The 17,468-nt window shown below is 35.1% G+C and overlaps 1 protein-coding gene across 1 annotated transcript; it reads left to right on the top strand.

Moving 5' to 3' along the window:
• The first annotated feature begins 261 nt into the window (after nt 1-261).
• LOC120129680 lies at nt 262-816 on the top strand. Its single transcript, XM_039147128.1, has one exon. It carries the CDS (start codon nt 262-264, stop codon nt 814-816), a length of 555 nt encoding a protein of 184 aa, XP_039003059.1.
• The last annotated feature ends 16,652 nt before the right edge of the window (nt 817-17,468 follow it).

The raw sequence follows: 17,468 nt of genomic DNA, 5'->3' as shown, positions 1-17,468 counted from the left end.
CAGTGCAAGCTGTCGACACCTTCCAGTTCTACAATTAAAATTCCTTTTCTTCAGCATTTTGCTGATGAAACACATGATGGGGAACATCAACATTTTGATTCTCTATTGAAGTTCAAGTGTACATACCACTCATTAATGCCATTTTTCAGATTACCAATTATGGGAAGTATATGAAGGGGTTATTGGATAAAAAAGAAGAAATTGAATAAGATAGAAACCATTACACCCATAGAAGAATGTAGCACTGATGTAACTAACAAGATGTCACCTAAATTGAAGGACCACGGGAGTTTTAGCATTCCATGCTATATTGAAGACTTTTATATGGGAAGAGCTCTCTGTGACTCAGTTGCAAGCATCAATTTGATGCCCTTGTCGATTGTTAAATGGCTTGGGTTGAATGGTATGAAGCTCACTATGGTGACATTACAGTTGGCTAAAAAATCTTTAACATATATTAAGGGGAAAATCAAGGATGTGGTGGTACGCATGAATAAATTTTCTTTTCCATTCAACTATAATATTTTGGATTGTGAAGTTGATAAAGATGTGCCCATAATCCTAGGACAACTATTATTAACCACTAGTAAAACAATGATTGATGTATCTCGAGGTGAAGTGACCATGAGACTTAATGGCGATTACATAACCTTCAGTGTTATAGGTTACAACTCGTTCAAAGGTGCTGAAGAACGTAATACTATTGTGCTCTTTGAGGACAATCATCGTGATGACTTTAAAGATAAAGATGATAGAAAGACGTGGGTGCATAAATCAGTGCAGAATGAAGTGTTTGCTGAACCAACAATGGTGTGAATAGCTTTATTTGTGATGAGCAACAAAAAGGAAGACTGAAAATGTTGGTCAGAGGAGCCAACATACGGTGATGGCTATAAACAACCAATAGGTAGAATGAACCTTGACACATTAATGGAAAAATTGGTTGTTGGATTATGGCAAACTCATGAAGGAATGATGTCACAAAGAAAATAGCTAAACAATTACCATACATTCCTTATTTCATTCTTTTCTTCTTCTCCAAACCTTATATTCTCTCCCTTACTCTCAAAAAGCTTTTATTTTTAGGTTTTCCACCATTGTTAAACTCTCAAGTTTTCCAAATTTTCATACTTATTAAAAGTTTCACCTTTTCTTCTTCTACACTCTTTGTCATTTGCTGAAAGTATGATGGAAAAGATTTAAAGTGCTAAAAAGAAGGTCGTCTGTCCCAACAGCTCTTCTCAGTCCCTCACGACGTTGATGCAACCATCTTCAACTCCCGCTGCCACTCCAAAAGCTTTTCAGATAACCACTACAAGGGAGCGCTACAATCAGCACATGCTAAAACAATTCTACTCCCAAAATCGATTTCTCTCGACGATGATGATGTTTTTGGAAAAATCATTCAACAAATGATCTCCACTTTGCATTAGGAGAAATTTTGTTCTCATCTTGATATTATTCTATATATTTCGCTACTAAATTTCATTCTAATCTTTATAATGCTGAGTTGGATTTCGTTTTTGTCATAACAGCTTTCGTCTAATGGGATGCGACCACAATAAACACACTATTGGGCATCTTAGTGACCATGGATGACCATACAGAGTGAAGCTGAAACATCACATTAAAAAAGAGGAAGGAAGTGATAGTTGATCTCTGTGTTGACGTTGTCACTTGGTCAGGTACAAATTTGATGAATTTTCATATGGAGCGCAAACTTCTTACACTCAAAAGTAAAGTTTGGTTTCTTTTAATCAATTGTCAGTTAAAACACGCTACTCATGGTACCACTGTGTTGCTAGATAGAATGTGTTTGATTCATTATACCATCAAATGAAGAAGCATCAATGTTGGTGCAATTATCAATAATGGAATAGACAAATGCATCGACAGAAACAACTGTGTTTTATACTTTCCATCAGTTATCATGTTATTGTGTGAACAACATAAAATTAAACCACAATCATTTGAAGAAGTCAATACAAAAAAAGGGGATTTCAATGCCATTTCGCTTGAACGTATGGCTCAATCAATAGTCAAACCAGCTTCATAAAAAGGGAAAAAAAAAAGGTGAATGATTCAACATAGACTGAAGAGAATGTGTATGCTTGGATCAGCTAAACCGATCAGATGAACTTGATGATGTCAAATAGATTTTGGATGGAATAGAGAGTAAACAAACTAATTTCCATATGTATACCGAAAAGAGAGATGATTTACTAGTCAGTGCATTAAATTCCTTCAACCCATCTATTGTGCACACATTCCCTCCTTTTACAGACATTATTCGTTACAAGTATTTTTCTGAATATGATACTGATTATGGTTATCATTCACCTATGAATTCTCATATGCAGGCTCCCTAGAGTCAATTATCCCCTATTAGGGTTCCCAAAATAACTGAGCCCTAGCAACCTGCATCTCATTCTTTTCCGTGCCACTAATGACATAATTGCATCCAAATTGGACATCCTAATTAACACCGTGATTCATTTAGTGCAAGGAATTTCGATGGGATATAATTCAACGAGTTCTACATTTTGCACTTCCAGCTCTGAGAACACGAAAGAGAAGAGTCCAAGACCAGCTCCTCATGGAGATGTTGTGTCGACAGTGATTTTGGACAAGGTAATAGCATATCATGTTACTACTAAAATTTCCACCATGCCTGATGTTGTTACTACTCCTATCGCAGTATCTATCAGTGAAACTGATGATCCCATGGATTTAGGAGACCGATATATTGATTAGATGGACCAAACATTAACATCGCAATCTATGGCCATGGTTATTTATCAGGGACCACTGAAGGAAATCAGGTCTATGGATGATGTGACCACACCTGATGCATTTGATATGCCTGCAGATGTTGAGCTGACAACAACCATGAGGGCGTCATCTGGGATTATACTCGGGATGCATATGGAGAAGGAGTGTTGGATTAAACACATACGGATTGATTTGAATTTCGCGTAACCAAAAGAGATTGCCGATAAAGATGATGTACCCATCATTTCAAACCATATTCAAGCCTTTGATTGAGGACACAACCACCATCGACCATAAAGCACTTGAGAGTTTGAAGTTTGGAGTTTCCAATTCTGTGTTGTTTTGATCTCGATTTGATGAAAAATAAAATGAAAAGGGGGTTTTAAAAATAAAGAATGAAAATCTAAAAACGGCGAAAGTAAAACAAAAGTAAATTTTTGAAAAGAAATCCATAAGTTGAAAATAACCTCAAATTTCGTTTCCTCAATTTCAATTGATCATGGAAAGATATTTTACTTCGGGAAACATGTCAGTTACAATCTACAAGGCCCAAACCTTGCAACTTACTTTTCTCTTTAGTAAATCGATATTCCCAAGTCTATCTCAAGAATTCAGGCCTTGCTGACCTAACCAGGGCAATCGCCGTTAGCACAAATACAACTTTAAACTATGGCAATCGCCGTTAGAATCGAACCATATCACAATAAAATTTGACACATGTCGTAACTATCAAATCGATTATTCCTATTTCTCAAAATGAATGAATAGTAACGTAGTAAAGAGAAGTAGTGTCGATCCGCAAGGACTTTGGAGTTTCCAATTCCGAGTTGTTTTGATATGGATTTAATAAAAAGAAAATGGGTTTTTAGAAATAAAGAATGAGAATCTAAAAATGGTGAAAGTAAAACAAATATTTTTTGAAAGAAATCAATAAGATGAAAATAGCCTCAAGCTTCGCTTTGTCTCAATTTCAATTGATCATCAAAAGAGATTTTACTTCGAAAAACATTTCAATTATAGTCTACAAGGCCCAACCCTTGCAATTTACTTTTCTCTCTGATAAAACGATATTCTCAGGTCTATCTTTGAAATTCAGTCCTTACTGGACTAACCACGACTATCGCTGTTAGCACCAATACATCTTTAAGCACTGGAAAAGCCTGAATCGGGTTATCGTGTCTCAGTGAGAATTAAACCCGATCTCAATTCACCTCAGTGAATTGTCAATAAGTTTTTTCATAAGAAGTTGAATTATAACCAACTGATTCTTTGTTCCAGCAGTAAATCAGAACAACATTAAAACAAACATCAACTTTTTGAAATAACAATGTCAATATTTTTAAAGGAGATGTCAATTGCCAGTCCAAGTTTTCAAAAAAAATGAATGTTATCCAAAGATGTTACGTGTTTTTCAATTCTCAAAATAGGAATTGAGTCATCATTAATCCTTTGGCTATTTGCAAATTTAGCTAAGCATGATTGAAATCATAAATAACTTTTTTTTGAAAAGAAAAGAAAAAATTTAAACTAAATATAAAAGTTGAAATAAAAAAATGGAGAATTTTATAAAAGCAATAGATAAGAAAAAAAATATATCTTCAAGTTTACCCAAAAGGGTATTTATAGTCTTGAAATATCCTAAAGATAGAACAAATATTCAAAAACAAAAATATCCTAAAGATAATTCAGAAGATAAATCTCAAAGTATTTTCAAATTCAAACTTAAGTTCCTAAGATAACTATGCTCGTCCACTTTCTAGAGAATGTTGACTGGGTTTTCCAGAAACTGTTGCTGATTGGACCGTTGAATTTTTCCACGTCTGGGAACGTTGTACCTTGGGTCGTGCCCATGTTTCCATCCATATTTACAAAATAGTAAAATGCATAATACACTCGTTTTGCTTTTGGTTCTGGAAATTAAGTTTTTGCAAAAAAAAAAAGAGAAAGAAAAATATAACCAAATCAATAGTATAAAACCAAAAACGAAGAATAATTATCAACAAAATAAAGGCAAATTTGAACAACCATCAAATTCCCCCTCACTTATCCAATGTTTATCCTCAAGCATTTTCAATTTAATATGTCAAAACCTCTATTTACCATCCATCAATTCACCTTATATCTCAGAAAAATACTATCCAAGTTAAGTCCACAACAATTATCCAAATCAAAATATCAATCAAGTGAAAGACTTAATTAGGAAAAAGTTAAGAAAAATCATGAAATCTCTTTTACCTATCAATCTCATTGTAACCAAACTCAACAATCTCACAAGGGTTCATTTAATTCACTCAAAAGTGTTTCGAGTGTAAAAACTCTAAAAGCCAGAACTATGCATGATATCACCATATGCATGTAAGAAAATCAAGTCAAAAATATAAATGAGGCTTAGTTAAAGGACCCCTTGTGATATCAAAGGGTCTTAAACTGGTGTAATGAGGCTTAGTTAATGATGCTTTTAGATAAAGACAAAAATATAGGCTTTGATTAAAATGGTGTAATGAGGCTTAATTATAAATAATCAAAGGGTCTTAAACTGGTGTAATGAGGCTTAGTTAAAGGTAGGATAAAGACAAAAATATAGGCTAATGATCAAGACAAGAGAAGCACATATAATAAAATCAAGTCCACGAGATAAAAAAATTATTTCAATCAATAAAGGAAAGGAAACAAAATTGCAAAAAACAACAAAACAATATTTTCTTTTCTATTTTTTCGTGTTATTTTATTTTTTCTTTTTCTCGAACACATGTTTTTTTCTTCTGTTTTTTTAACATGAACATCAATCGAGTAATTCATTCTCTTATCCTAAAAAGGGTATAAAAAATATAAATAAAAAAGGGTTGCTTTAAAAATATGGTAGCACAAAGAAGGGGAAATGACTAAAAATTGCTAACTAGATGAAACAAATGAGTAGGCAATTTTTAGGTGAAAAGTGGATAAATCCTTAATGCCCTTGTCAAGTTAAAGCATCAAGTTCAAGTTTAATCTCAACATGAATTTAAGTATATGTTCTAGAATATCGATGCCAAGTCTGAAACACACAATCAAATAAGAATATGAGTAAAATTGTAATGAACTGCTCTTTTAGGCTCAAATCTTACTGGAATATGTAACATGCATTAAGTCAAATGCATTTGAACCAATAAACTCATTGAATATCATACGAAAAATTTCAAGAAGATCATTAATCATGTCATCCACTATCAGGAATCCTAATTCAAACAAAAGTGTATTCCCAACAAGCATATTAGCATTCCAACATATTTAGCAAAGTGAAGGATAATCAACAAAAAATTCTAACATACCTAACTGAATCATACTAAAATCCAAACATATGAATATTCAAGGGAAATTTTGATTCAATTCTACTCCTCTCACCTAAAGCGTATTATCCCAATACAAAGATTTAAAGCACAAAATAATGAATGGATATATTGCCCCTGTTTTAGCGATGACCTTGGTCGCACCCTTGACGAGTGGCGCTCGAGTAGAGATAAGAGAGGATTTCGAGTATGTTGGTCTCAATCATGTGGATGAGGTTGTGGACTTCATCGATCTGAGTTTAAATATCCGGGTTAGGTGCCTCCAGCACCGGTTGCGACACATTTCGAAGAATGCATGCACGTTAGCCTCGAGGGGTCATGGTTCTCCGGGGAACGAAGTAAGGTGCATTAGGAGTTCCAACAAGCAGTCCCATTATATCTAAACAAGGATCATCCAATGCATCCATAGCAAATGTATAAGTAAACTTTTTAATATCGAAAGATGATAAGTAAACTTTTTTATTATCGAAAGATGATAAGACAACAGCGAGATGGGTGATGTAAGGAACAAAAATAAGGAGGCGATTGGATCGTATGAGGATCTCAAACGCAAGGGAAACTATATTTATTTTCTTTTATTTTTGTAAATTTTATTTCAGCATGCATCATATTTATTTTAACATTATATATTTTTTTCATTGTATACACTGTCAGTGCATTGTGTTATGTATATATGTGTGTCGAATATATGTTGTTTTTTTCATTTAGGATGTCTCTACATTTAGATTTTATTTCATTGGGACAATTCAAGCTTTAATTTTTGGGGAGTTATATGTAATTTGAAGGAAATTTAAACCCCACCTTGCATGTTCTTGACCTAAAGTATATAATAGAGTAGTTGATGTGATCCTGTCTAGCACCAACTTTCTACATGACATGCTCACATCATTCAAGACCCATCAAGCTCAATCTAAGGGAGTTATACCTTACTTTATCTTATATTTACTTATTTATGCATTATATATTATTATGAGCATACATTTGCATATTATACTATACTTGAATTATCATAACATGTGCATTCATTCTATGGTTTGCATCATTGATTGATATTCATACATATAATCTATAGTTATAATAATAATATTCATTCATTATCATTTGATGCATGAGTTATTATTATAACATATAGTCCACATCTTTATATGTTTATATTTAGCTAATAATATGCTTTCTTTTGTAGGTGCATGTTCGACCACATGATGGGATCTGACTTAAAGCTAGCATTGGAGTCCCAGAGCTATGTAAACCTAACTAGGACAACTCCGGGACAGCTAAAGAACATTTTGGGACAAAGTCGCCAGCTGACCCCCGAGCTCATAGCTGACTTGAGCTGGACTTTTGAGCTAGATAGAGGTCTCATTTCAGGTGGAGAGTTACACCATCATCATTACCACATAGAGTACTTCAAATATGGTCTAGGTCAATTTTTGTGGATTCGTACCTTTTTGCAAAGAGTTGCCATTCCAAGAGGTACATTTTCACAAGGAGTTGTCATAAGATTCACCTACATGTTCTTCATCTATGGCCAACTCATCTTCAGCTCAAACACATGGAAAATAGCTCAAATGATGAAAGGTTACCTTCTACAAATGTGACCTTTCATAACAAGTTGCTGCCCAATTGATGACATGTCATTTAGACACATTTTGGATGCCAAGTCACGCCTAACTTGATGCTTATCTTCACGCCATGGAAGAGTCCACACCTTATGCCTTCTACACCACCCATGTGAGTGCCTCATGACCAGCCCAGACATGTTCCATGCGTGTGGATGAAATGGGCGGCAAAGTGAAGAGGCTACTCCCTATTCAACCAAAGTAAGGTGTTGCTTCAAAGTTGGCGCCAATATGAACCATAACGAGACCATTCGACCAAGGACATTTCCTTTCAGCCAAGCATCATGCATTTTCAATTTAAATCTTGTACTTTGTCAAAAAGGCATACATCTATTCGACCAAACCTTTGCAAGCCTATAAATAGGCTTTGGCATTCATTTGTAAACTCAACCTTTTTGATAATATAAATCTTGTGAGATTATTCTCTCTTTAAGTTCTTTTAGAACTATATTGATTAAGCAAGCTTTCCAAGTTTGTGGCGTCAACCTCTTCCATAGATACTTAGAGTTCCTAGTTCTTATAACTGGTGGGTTCAAGTCCTTTCATACCATCCCTTATTTAAGTTTATAAAGAACGGGGTTAAACTTTCTATAGTTTTGCTTCCTATTTGGCTTAATTAAGATACTATATAACCATCACCATATTCCATCACTTTCACGCCTATATCATTACCATTCCCTCACCATAAAGCCATCCTTCAATCAACTTCAAGGTAAGCGTACAACAACATCATTGGAGACCGAATTTTATGATCATTGAAGGATATTTCTTCAAGACTTCCGCAACCAACATTTGATAACATCTCTAAGCTTTCATTTCATTTTTACTTCATTTTATTTCTTCTTCATTTAATCATTTCTTTCTTTATATTATGCAGATTACTTATATATTCAAGCGTAGCAATTGGTGTCTCTCCTAGATCAGGAAACAACAAGGCTTCCAACTTCTCCATCATTGAAGAAGCTTGGATAACCTTACATCAAGCGGTATTCAGAGCTTAGTCGGATTGACAATCAAGTGCTGCAACAAAAAGAAAAAAAGAAAGAAGAAAAACAAAATAGAAAAGAAAAAGACTCCCACATCAAATTTGGAGTGCAAAAAGAAAGAAAAGAAAAGAAGAAAATTCAAAGCAAGAGAAAAGTGAAGCAAAGTTGCAAAATATACTCAAATAGAAGCACATTACAATCTGCCCCAACATCAAACTTTAAGGAGTGATGAGTGTTCAGAAACGTTAATCTTTGCTCATTATTTCTTCGGTTTTGAGGAATTATTACTGCTAAATTGGTCATGTTATTTTTGTTTTCATACATGTCCTTACTTTCCAAAATTAGTGACAAAACAGGAGCATTTTGCATTTTTTTTATTATTTGGTCACGGCTGGAGACATGGGCACGACTCTGGGCACGACGCGGTCTGATGTGGTAGTTTCTAGAATGTCTAGTCAGTGGCGGTTTCTAGAAGGTCCAGTCAGCGGCGGTTTCTAGAAGACTTCATCTGCACGCCTTCTGGAAGATTGACGAGCAGAGTTGCATTAGGAGACTAGTTTAAGTTTGAATTTAAATTAAAAACAATTATCTTTTAGGATTATTTTATTTATTTTCTTTGTTTATCCTTTAGGCTTTGAGAGGCTATAAATACCCACTTGGGGTAAGCCTAAACTCATCATTCAAATTACATTCTTCTTTTCTCTTTAGTTTTTATAAAATTTTTCTCTTTTTACTTTTCAAGTTCTTTTCATTTTTCTTTTATTTTCCAAGATTTGTTTTCAAATGCTAAGTATGACTTTTGTCATGCTTAGCTAAACTTTTCATAAGCCGAGAGCCATCGCGATGACTCAATTCCATCGGGAGAATTGAAACATGCCCTTAATATCTTCGGAATATCTCTCTCAATCTCTGCGCTTATTGTTCAAAATCAAAACAGTTTTCAAAATCAAAGATTGACTTTGGTCAAGAGGTTGTTGCGATTAAACGTGTGGGAGGAATATTCGGGTTATAGAAAGCAATTCGACTTCCTAGAAACACACTTGGCGAGATAGCTTCGCCAAGAGGGAATTGAGATCAGAATTAACAGTTATCGAAGCAACAATCCGAGTCGGAAGCCATGAACTTAAACGGTAATTGATCTACGACAATTGATGTTGTTAGAATCAATTACCGAAGCCAGAATCAAAGATTGCCTTGGGTATTCGGTATACAAGATAGAGTCTCGGGGATCGCCCTTGTAGACAAAAACCGACGTGAATCTCGAAGAGAAAATCTTATTCGATGATCATAAGGAAATTGAGTCAGAGCAAGGCTTGAGGCTATTTTTACAGTATTTATTCACAATCTCTACTCTCTTATTTTTATTTAAATTGCTTTTATTTATTTAATCGCTTTTATCACTTAAATATATTTATACCAAAACCCCCATTTTATTACTTTCACGCCTGGTTTAAAACAATCAAACATAAATTTATGATTTTCTAAGTCCCTCAGGATTCGACCCTTATTTCTCTACACTACGCATTTCCTTATTGATTAATTGAGAAAAAAGAATTATTTTGACATCGAAAACCAAAGTTGTTAAATTGGCGCCGTTGCCAGGGACTTCGCCAAAGTTACTAATTTTTGTTTGCTTTTGATTTATGACTAGGTTTAATCCAGGAGAATTAGTGGCTGATCTTACTATCCGGGAGTTAGTCGCGACACCTACTGATCAAGTGCCTTTGAGCATTGATTTTTCCAAAGGCAAATCCGTACCAGTTGAAAACTGGCCTTATTCATCTCCTCCCTACATTCTACGGATTGTCGAACGAAGATCCATACAAACATCTCAAGGAATTTCATATGGTATGCTCTAGCATGAGACTACAGGGAGTAACCGAGGACCAAATAAAACTTAGAGCTTTTCCTTTTTCCTTAGCTAATTGGCTTAGGAGTGATTATTTTATCTTCCTCCTAATTCTGTAACTACATGGGCTCAAATGACTCGTTTTTTTCTTGACAAGTTGTTCCCTACGGCAAAAGTAAGTGAACTACGAAGGAGAATACTTGGAATCAAGCAGCTTGATGGAGAGTCACTTTACGACTACTGGAGCGGTTTAAGAAGTTATGTTCTAGTTGCCCACAACATGGATTAACCGAACAAACACTCTTTCATTACTTTTATTAAGGATTATCTCCCCTGGAAATGAAGATGATCGATGCTGCCAGCGAAGGAGCCTTGGTGAATATGACTCCTACTGAGGCTAGAGACTTAATATCGACGATGACCGCAAATTCCCAATAATTTCGCACAAACAGTGAACCTTCTCGTAGGGTTCATGAGATAAGTTCATATTCCTTAGAAAATAAAATAGACAAGTTAACTGAAGTCGTAAACTCTCTTGTTGCAGGAAAAACATGACAAAACCAATTATGTGGAATATGTGCATTACCTAATCATCTGACAGAGGGTTGTCCACTGATTCTAGACGATGCATCAACTCAAGCCAATGCAGTCGGGAATTTTTCGGGACCTCCCCAAAGATCTTATAATCCTTATGGTAATACATACAACCCATGATAGAGGGATCATCCGAACTTCAGTTATGCTCAGAACCCGAGACCGAATCAATGCTATCAAGAGAGACCTCTACCACCACAACAACCACATAAGTCATCATTAGAATCAATTGTCGAGAGGTTAGCACTTTCCCAGGAAAAATTCCAAAATCATACTGAAGCCCACTTACAAGAGATAGACAAGCAGATGAGCCAACTGGCTCAAACCGTAGGTCGTTTGGAATCACAAGGTAAGCTTCCATCTCAAACTGAAGTAAACCTGAGGGAGAACGTCAGCGCCATCACTCTTCAAAGTGGTACAGTAGTGGCGCAACCTGTTCCATCAGATGAAGCAGTCCAAAAAGAGAAGAAGACTGATGATTCAAGATCCCAGGAGGAGAATAATGAAGAACAAATAGACAACCCAACGCCATCTCTCTATGACGTGCCACAGCCTTTTCCGTCGAGGTTAGTCAAAAGGGGTAAAAAAAACCGAGGAAAGGAAATATTAGATGTACTTCGGAAAGTGGAAGTTAATATACCTCTCCTTGAGGTTATCTGGAAAGTTCCAAGGTATTGCTGATTTTTGAAGGATCATTGTACAACTAAAAGGAAACTTATCGGGGTCGAGAAAGTGGATTTAGGTGCGATCGTCTCAGCAGTTTTCCAACGACCGCTTCTACCGAAGTATAAAGACCAAGGAATGTTTTCAATACCTTGTAAAATTGGTGAGGTTAAAATCAAGTGAGCTATGTGTGATCTAGGTGCCTCTATCAATGTAATGCCCCTCTCCATCTATAATTTAATTTCCACCAAGCCTTTGAAGGAGACGAGAGTTACACTTCAGTGAGCCGACAAATCAATTATTTATCCTGAAGGGCTCATAGAAAATGTTCTAGTAGTGTAGAAGACTTAATTTTCCCTGCTGATTTTTATGTGATTGATATGGAAAATGATCGTAGCAATATTGGTTCTAAAATCCTCCTCGGTCGTCCCTTTCTGAGCATGACAAATGCAAAAATTGACGTTCGAAGCGGTATTCTTACTATGGAGTTCGACGGTGAGATCTTAAAATTTGATGTTTATAAAGCAATTAGATATCTGGATAACATTCATAGTATTAATTTTGTTGGCATTTTTGAACTTGTTAATGATAAATCTAACTTGGTTGATGATTTATGCAAGGGATCGAATGATAAAAAAGATGAAATAAGGGAGTTGAAAAATATTTCACTTGTTAATTCAAATTTGATCTTAACTCCTTTAAAAACTAAATATTTACCTTCCTTTTTGCAGGCACCAAAAATTAAGTCGAAATCATCAAGGAGTCATTTGAAGAAATCATTTTTTGGTAAAAAAGATGTTTTGACGGCCATTCTTTTGGACAAGATTTTAAAATTGGGAAATATCCGAAGAAATCTTTGTGAGAATTTTCAAATTTCTCATAAGGAATTTCTTAGTTGGAAAAAACGAATGAGTGGAAGTGTCTGTCACGGAACCTGTAGTCTGAATCAGGTCGTCGAGCTAACGACGTTAAACAAAAGCGCTTCATGGGAGGCGACCCATTGCTTTCAATTCTGTTACATTTTTTATTTTTATCTTTACTTTTTGTTTCATTTTAATTTTTATTCATTCAAACATGTTTAATTTAATTTTTATTTTTATTTTATAGGAACCAAATATTTTTATTCAAACTTAAACGATGAGGATTTGCGAAATTATGATTCGAACAATGTTAATTTTTGAATCTATTGAGCAGTAAATAGTCGAACAAAGCAAAAAAAAAAAGGAGAAGCCCAGCTGTGCACACTGTTTCATTAACGGCGCACGTTAGCAAAACCTAAGGGAGGCTTGGCACACGATAGCAAAACCCAAAAACAAAATTTCCCCCCTTTTTTGTGATACATTCTGCCGCCCTATCTCTTTCCTTTCTTTTCTCTTTGACCGTGGACCCCACCCTTTTCTCTATCACTTCACTATTTAATTTTAAAGTCCCCTTTATTCTCATTAAAACCAAATTCTATTCAAACCCAAACAACCCCCACGCACAGCAGAACCAAATTAAACCCCAACTTCCTTTCATCTTCTCTAAACCGATCACCTTTAAAAAAAAAACACATCCATAGTCTCTTCTTCACCGTCTTCGGCATTCCTGAACTATTCCGTTTGTGCTAACGTGCTTCAACCCGTCCACTCCTCTCCACGATGGTGCACACAAGAAATCAGTCGGGCAACGCCACAGCTGATTCGCCCGTCGTCCTTGGTGGACGTCACCACCTTAACATTTTGACTTTTGTTGCAATCTCGAGCGATTCAGACTCCTTTCCGCCCCCACCTACTCATTTTTCTATCATCCACAACAGTCGATTTTGCCATCGTGTTTGATGCATTCGGCGACATCGAAAAAAACTCCGGAGGTAAATTCTGAACCTATTTTCATTCAACTATTACTAATGTACCATCTGATTTATGGTTTTATAGAGGATTTTAAAGCAGATTTTTCACCGTCGACACAACCTGACCATTCTTCAGCTCACGATATCAAAACTGAGCCGCCCATTTCTTCACCTTCCACCGTGGCCGTGGTCGGCAGTAAATCCAGGGAGTATTTTATTCCTTCTTTTGCACTTTAATTTTTTTTTCTTTTTGAGGCACAACGCTTTAAGTGAGGGGGAGTAGAGTGTATGATTGAATTTTCCTTTTCTTATCTTTATGTTTCGATGCTATATGTTTTGGTTGGATTTGTCGGAAACTTCATTGATTGTATTTGTCTTGTTAAATATTGTTTGGAATGCTATGCTTGTTTGGGAACACATGATTGTTTAGGTTAGGATATTCTTGATAGCGAATAGCATTAATTGTGATGAGTTGGTATTTTTGTGATATTCCATGACTTCGTTGGTTGAAATGTTATTAGCTCAATGCATGAAACAATTTGGTGAGATTTGAGCCTTTACGAGCATATCATTTTCACTCTCATTTTGTTAGGTTGAGTGTGTCGAATTTGGCATTGATATTCTAGAACCTGCATGTTAAATACTATCGAGATTATACATGAACATGATGCTTAAAGATGATTTGGGTACCTTAGGATTAACCATTCCGTTCCCCCACTAAATTGCCTACCCATGCATTTTCCCCTTAGTTAACCACTTTTAAGCTTATTCCCGCTTCTTTGTTCTCACCATATTTATAAACCCGAGCCTTTTTATTTTACCCCTCTTTTCTACCTATTTCAGGGCAAGTGAATAGTTGATCCATTGTATACTCCATAAAAAAACAGCAGTTCAAAAAAAAGAAAAAAGAAAAAAAATGATGTTCGAAAAAAAAAGAAAAAAAGAAAAAAAAGGCAAAAATAAATGAAAACAAAACAACAACAAAGAGAAAAAAATGCAGTTCAAAAAAATTATTGTTTGATATGTCGTCTTTTTATCTTGTTGTGCTTAATGTTTTGAAGGAGTTGAAATTATTATTTGTTAGTTCATTGCCTTGAATATTTAGCCATATAGTTAGCATTTTCCCCACCTTTACCTAAGCCCCGTTACAACCAATAAAAGACCCTTTGATTTATGCATCTTGTTCTTATTAGTAGTGGAGATTTGATTTACTTGCAGGCCTATGTCAATTCTGACATTGAGCGTTTCTTACCCCAACCACATTGATTGATTTGAGTGAATCCCGGTAAGGAATTAAGTAATGAGCATTGAGATTGATGAATGAATGGATATTACAATTGCACTTAACTTGTTCCAATTGATGATGTTTAATTGATTGATTTCTTGACTTGAATTGTTATTGTGGTCTCTACATTGCTTCATCAAATGTGAAACTTGACAAAGAATGGTAAATGAAATTTTTGACTAGTTTGATTAATCATACATGAGGACAAGCATGAGATAAGTGAGAGGGAATTTGATGAGTGTTCAGAAACGTTAATCTTTGCTCGTTATTTCTTTGTTTTTGAGGAATTATTATTGCTATATTGGTCGTGTTATGTTTGTTTTCGTACAGGTCCTTACTTTCCAGAATTAGTGAAAAAACGGGCTCATTCTGCATTTTTTATTATTTGGTCATGGCTGGAGACATGGGCATGAATTTGGGCACGACGTGGTCTGACGCGACGATTTTTAGAAGGTCCAATCAGCAGCAGTTTCTATAAGACTTCATCCGCACGCCTTCTGGAAGATTGATGAGCAAAGTTGCATTAGGAGCCTAGTTTAAGTTTAAATTTAAATTAAAAATAATTATCTTTTAGGATTATTTTATATATTTTCTTTGTTTATCCTTTAGGCTTTGAGAGACTATAAATACCCACTTGGGGTAAGCCTAAACTCATCATTCAAATTACATTCTTCTTTTCTCTTTAGTTTTTTTATAAAAGTTTTCTCTTTTTACTTTTCAAGTTCTTTTCATTTTTCTTTTATTTTCCTAGCTTTGTTTTCAAATGCTAAGTATGACTTTTGTCATGCTTAGCTAAACTGTTCATAAGCCGAGAGCCATCGCGATGACTCAATTTCATCGGGAGAATTGAAACATGCCCTTAATATCTTCGGAATATCTCTCTCAATCTCTGCGCTTATTTTTCAAAATCAAAACAGTTTTCAAAATCAAAGATTGAGTGTGGTTAAAAGGTTGTTGCGATTAAATGTGTGGGAGGAAGATTCGACTTATAGAAAGCAATTCGACTTCCTGGGAACACACTTGGCGAGATAGCTTCGCCAAGAGGGAATTGAGATAGAAATTTATGGTTATTGAAGCAACAATCCAAATCGGAAGCCACAAACTTAAACGGTAATTGATCTACGACAATTGATGTTGTTAGAATCAATTATCGAAGCCGGAATCAAAGATTGCCTTGGGTATTCGGTATACAATATAGAGTCACGGGGATAACCCTTGTAGACAAAGTAACCGACGTGAATCCTGAAGAGAAAATCTTATTCGATGATCATAAGGAAATTGAGTCAAAGCAAGGCTTGAGGCTATTTTTATAGTATTTATTCACAATCTCTACTCTCTTATTTTTATTTAAATTGCTTTTATTTATTTAATCACTTTTATCACTTAAATATATTTATACCAAAACCCCCATTTTATTACTTTCACGCCTGGTTTAAAACAATCAAATATAATTTTTTGATTTTCTAAGTCCTTGAGGATTCGACCCTTATTTCTCTACACTACGCATTTCCTTATTGATTAATTGATAAAAAGGAATTATTTTGACATCGAAAACGACATTTGTCAAGGAGGTATCCTTGTATTTTCTTGTGAAGGAAGATAATAAATGTTGAAACTTGAATTGTAAGTTATCTTCATTTTCTCATTATTTCGTTTCATTTTCTTTCATCTTTTTTTTATTTAATTACCTTATCTCTTCTTAACCGTTCTATCCTACCTTTACCATATCCATTTCTATACCATAACCATTTCTTTTTAAGCCGACACACAAGAAAAGAAACTTGCTCAATCTTGCGTTAGTTCTTTAAAGGACCCACAAGAAAGAATTGAGCGGTAAAAGGCAAACGAGATAGTGAGATCAGAAAAAGCTAAGGAACATATCCCCAAGTGCAAACACGAGTGTGAGTGGAGTGAAATCTGAATTTTCTTTGGAGAGACCCAGTGAGGCTTTTGTGAGCATACTGGTAAGGTTTTCAATTTATTTGTATTTCACTACCCATGTTACAAGAGTTGCTTGATTTTCATACAGCTTCAAGACAAGTGCTTGTCGTTAAAAAGGCTTTACGCACTCAAATTCTAGAAGATGACCAAATAAAAAACATCTTTCATACTCGTTGTATGTAAACAAAAACGTTTGTTTCATGATCATCTATGGAGGAAGTTGTACGAACGTTGCAAGTACCCTTATGGTTGAAAAGCTTGGATCGAAGACATCTAAGCACCCGAATCCATACAATCTTCAATGGTTAAATAACAGAGGAGAAGTAAGGATAACAAAGCAAGTTGTCGTCCCATTTTTAATTGGAAAATACCAGGATGAAGTTCTTTGTGATGTTGTACCAATGGATGCTGGACATATTATTTTGGGAAGGCCGTGGCAATTCAATAGATAAGCAATCCATGATGGGTTTACAAACAGATATACTATCACCCATAATGGTAAGAAATTCATTTTGACGCCTCTTTCTCCTAGTCAAGTGAAAGAAGACCAAACTCATTTGAGAAAAAACATTGAAGCAATGAAGGAGCAATTTGAAGAAGAA

This window comes from Hibiscus syriacus, unplaced genomic scaffold, assembly GCF_006381635.1.
Source record: "Hibiscus syriacus cultivar Baekdansim isolate YM2019G1 unplaced genomic scaffold, ASM638163v2 tig00110503_pilon, whole genome shotgun sequence".
Taxonomy (NCBI): Eukaryota; Viridiplantae; Streptophyta; class Magnoliopsida; order Malvales; family Malvaceae; genus Hibiscus; species Hibiscus syriacus.
Note: the sequence above shows the minus strand (reverse complement) of the source record. Positions and strands in the feature narration are given on the sequence as shown.

Excerpts from the sequence above, each read along its gene's own strand:
- LOC120129680 (XM_039147128.1), top strand. The coding sequence starts at position 262 with ATGTCACCTAAATTGAAGGACCACGGGAGTTTTAGCATTCCATGCTAT.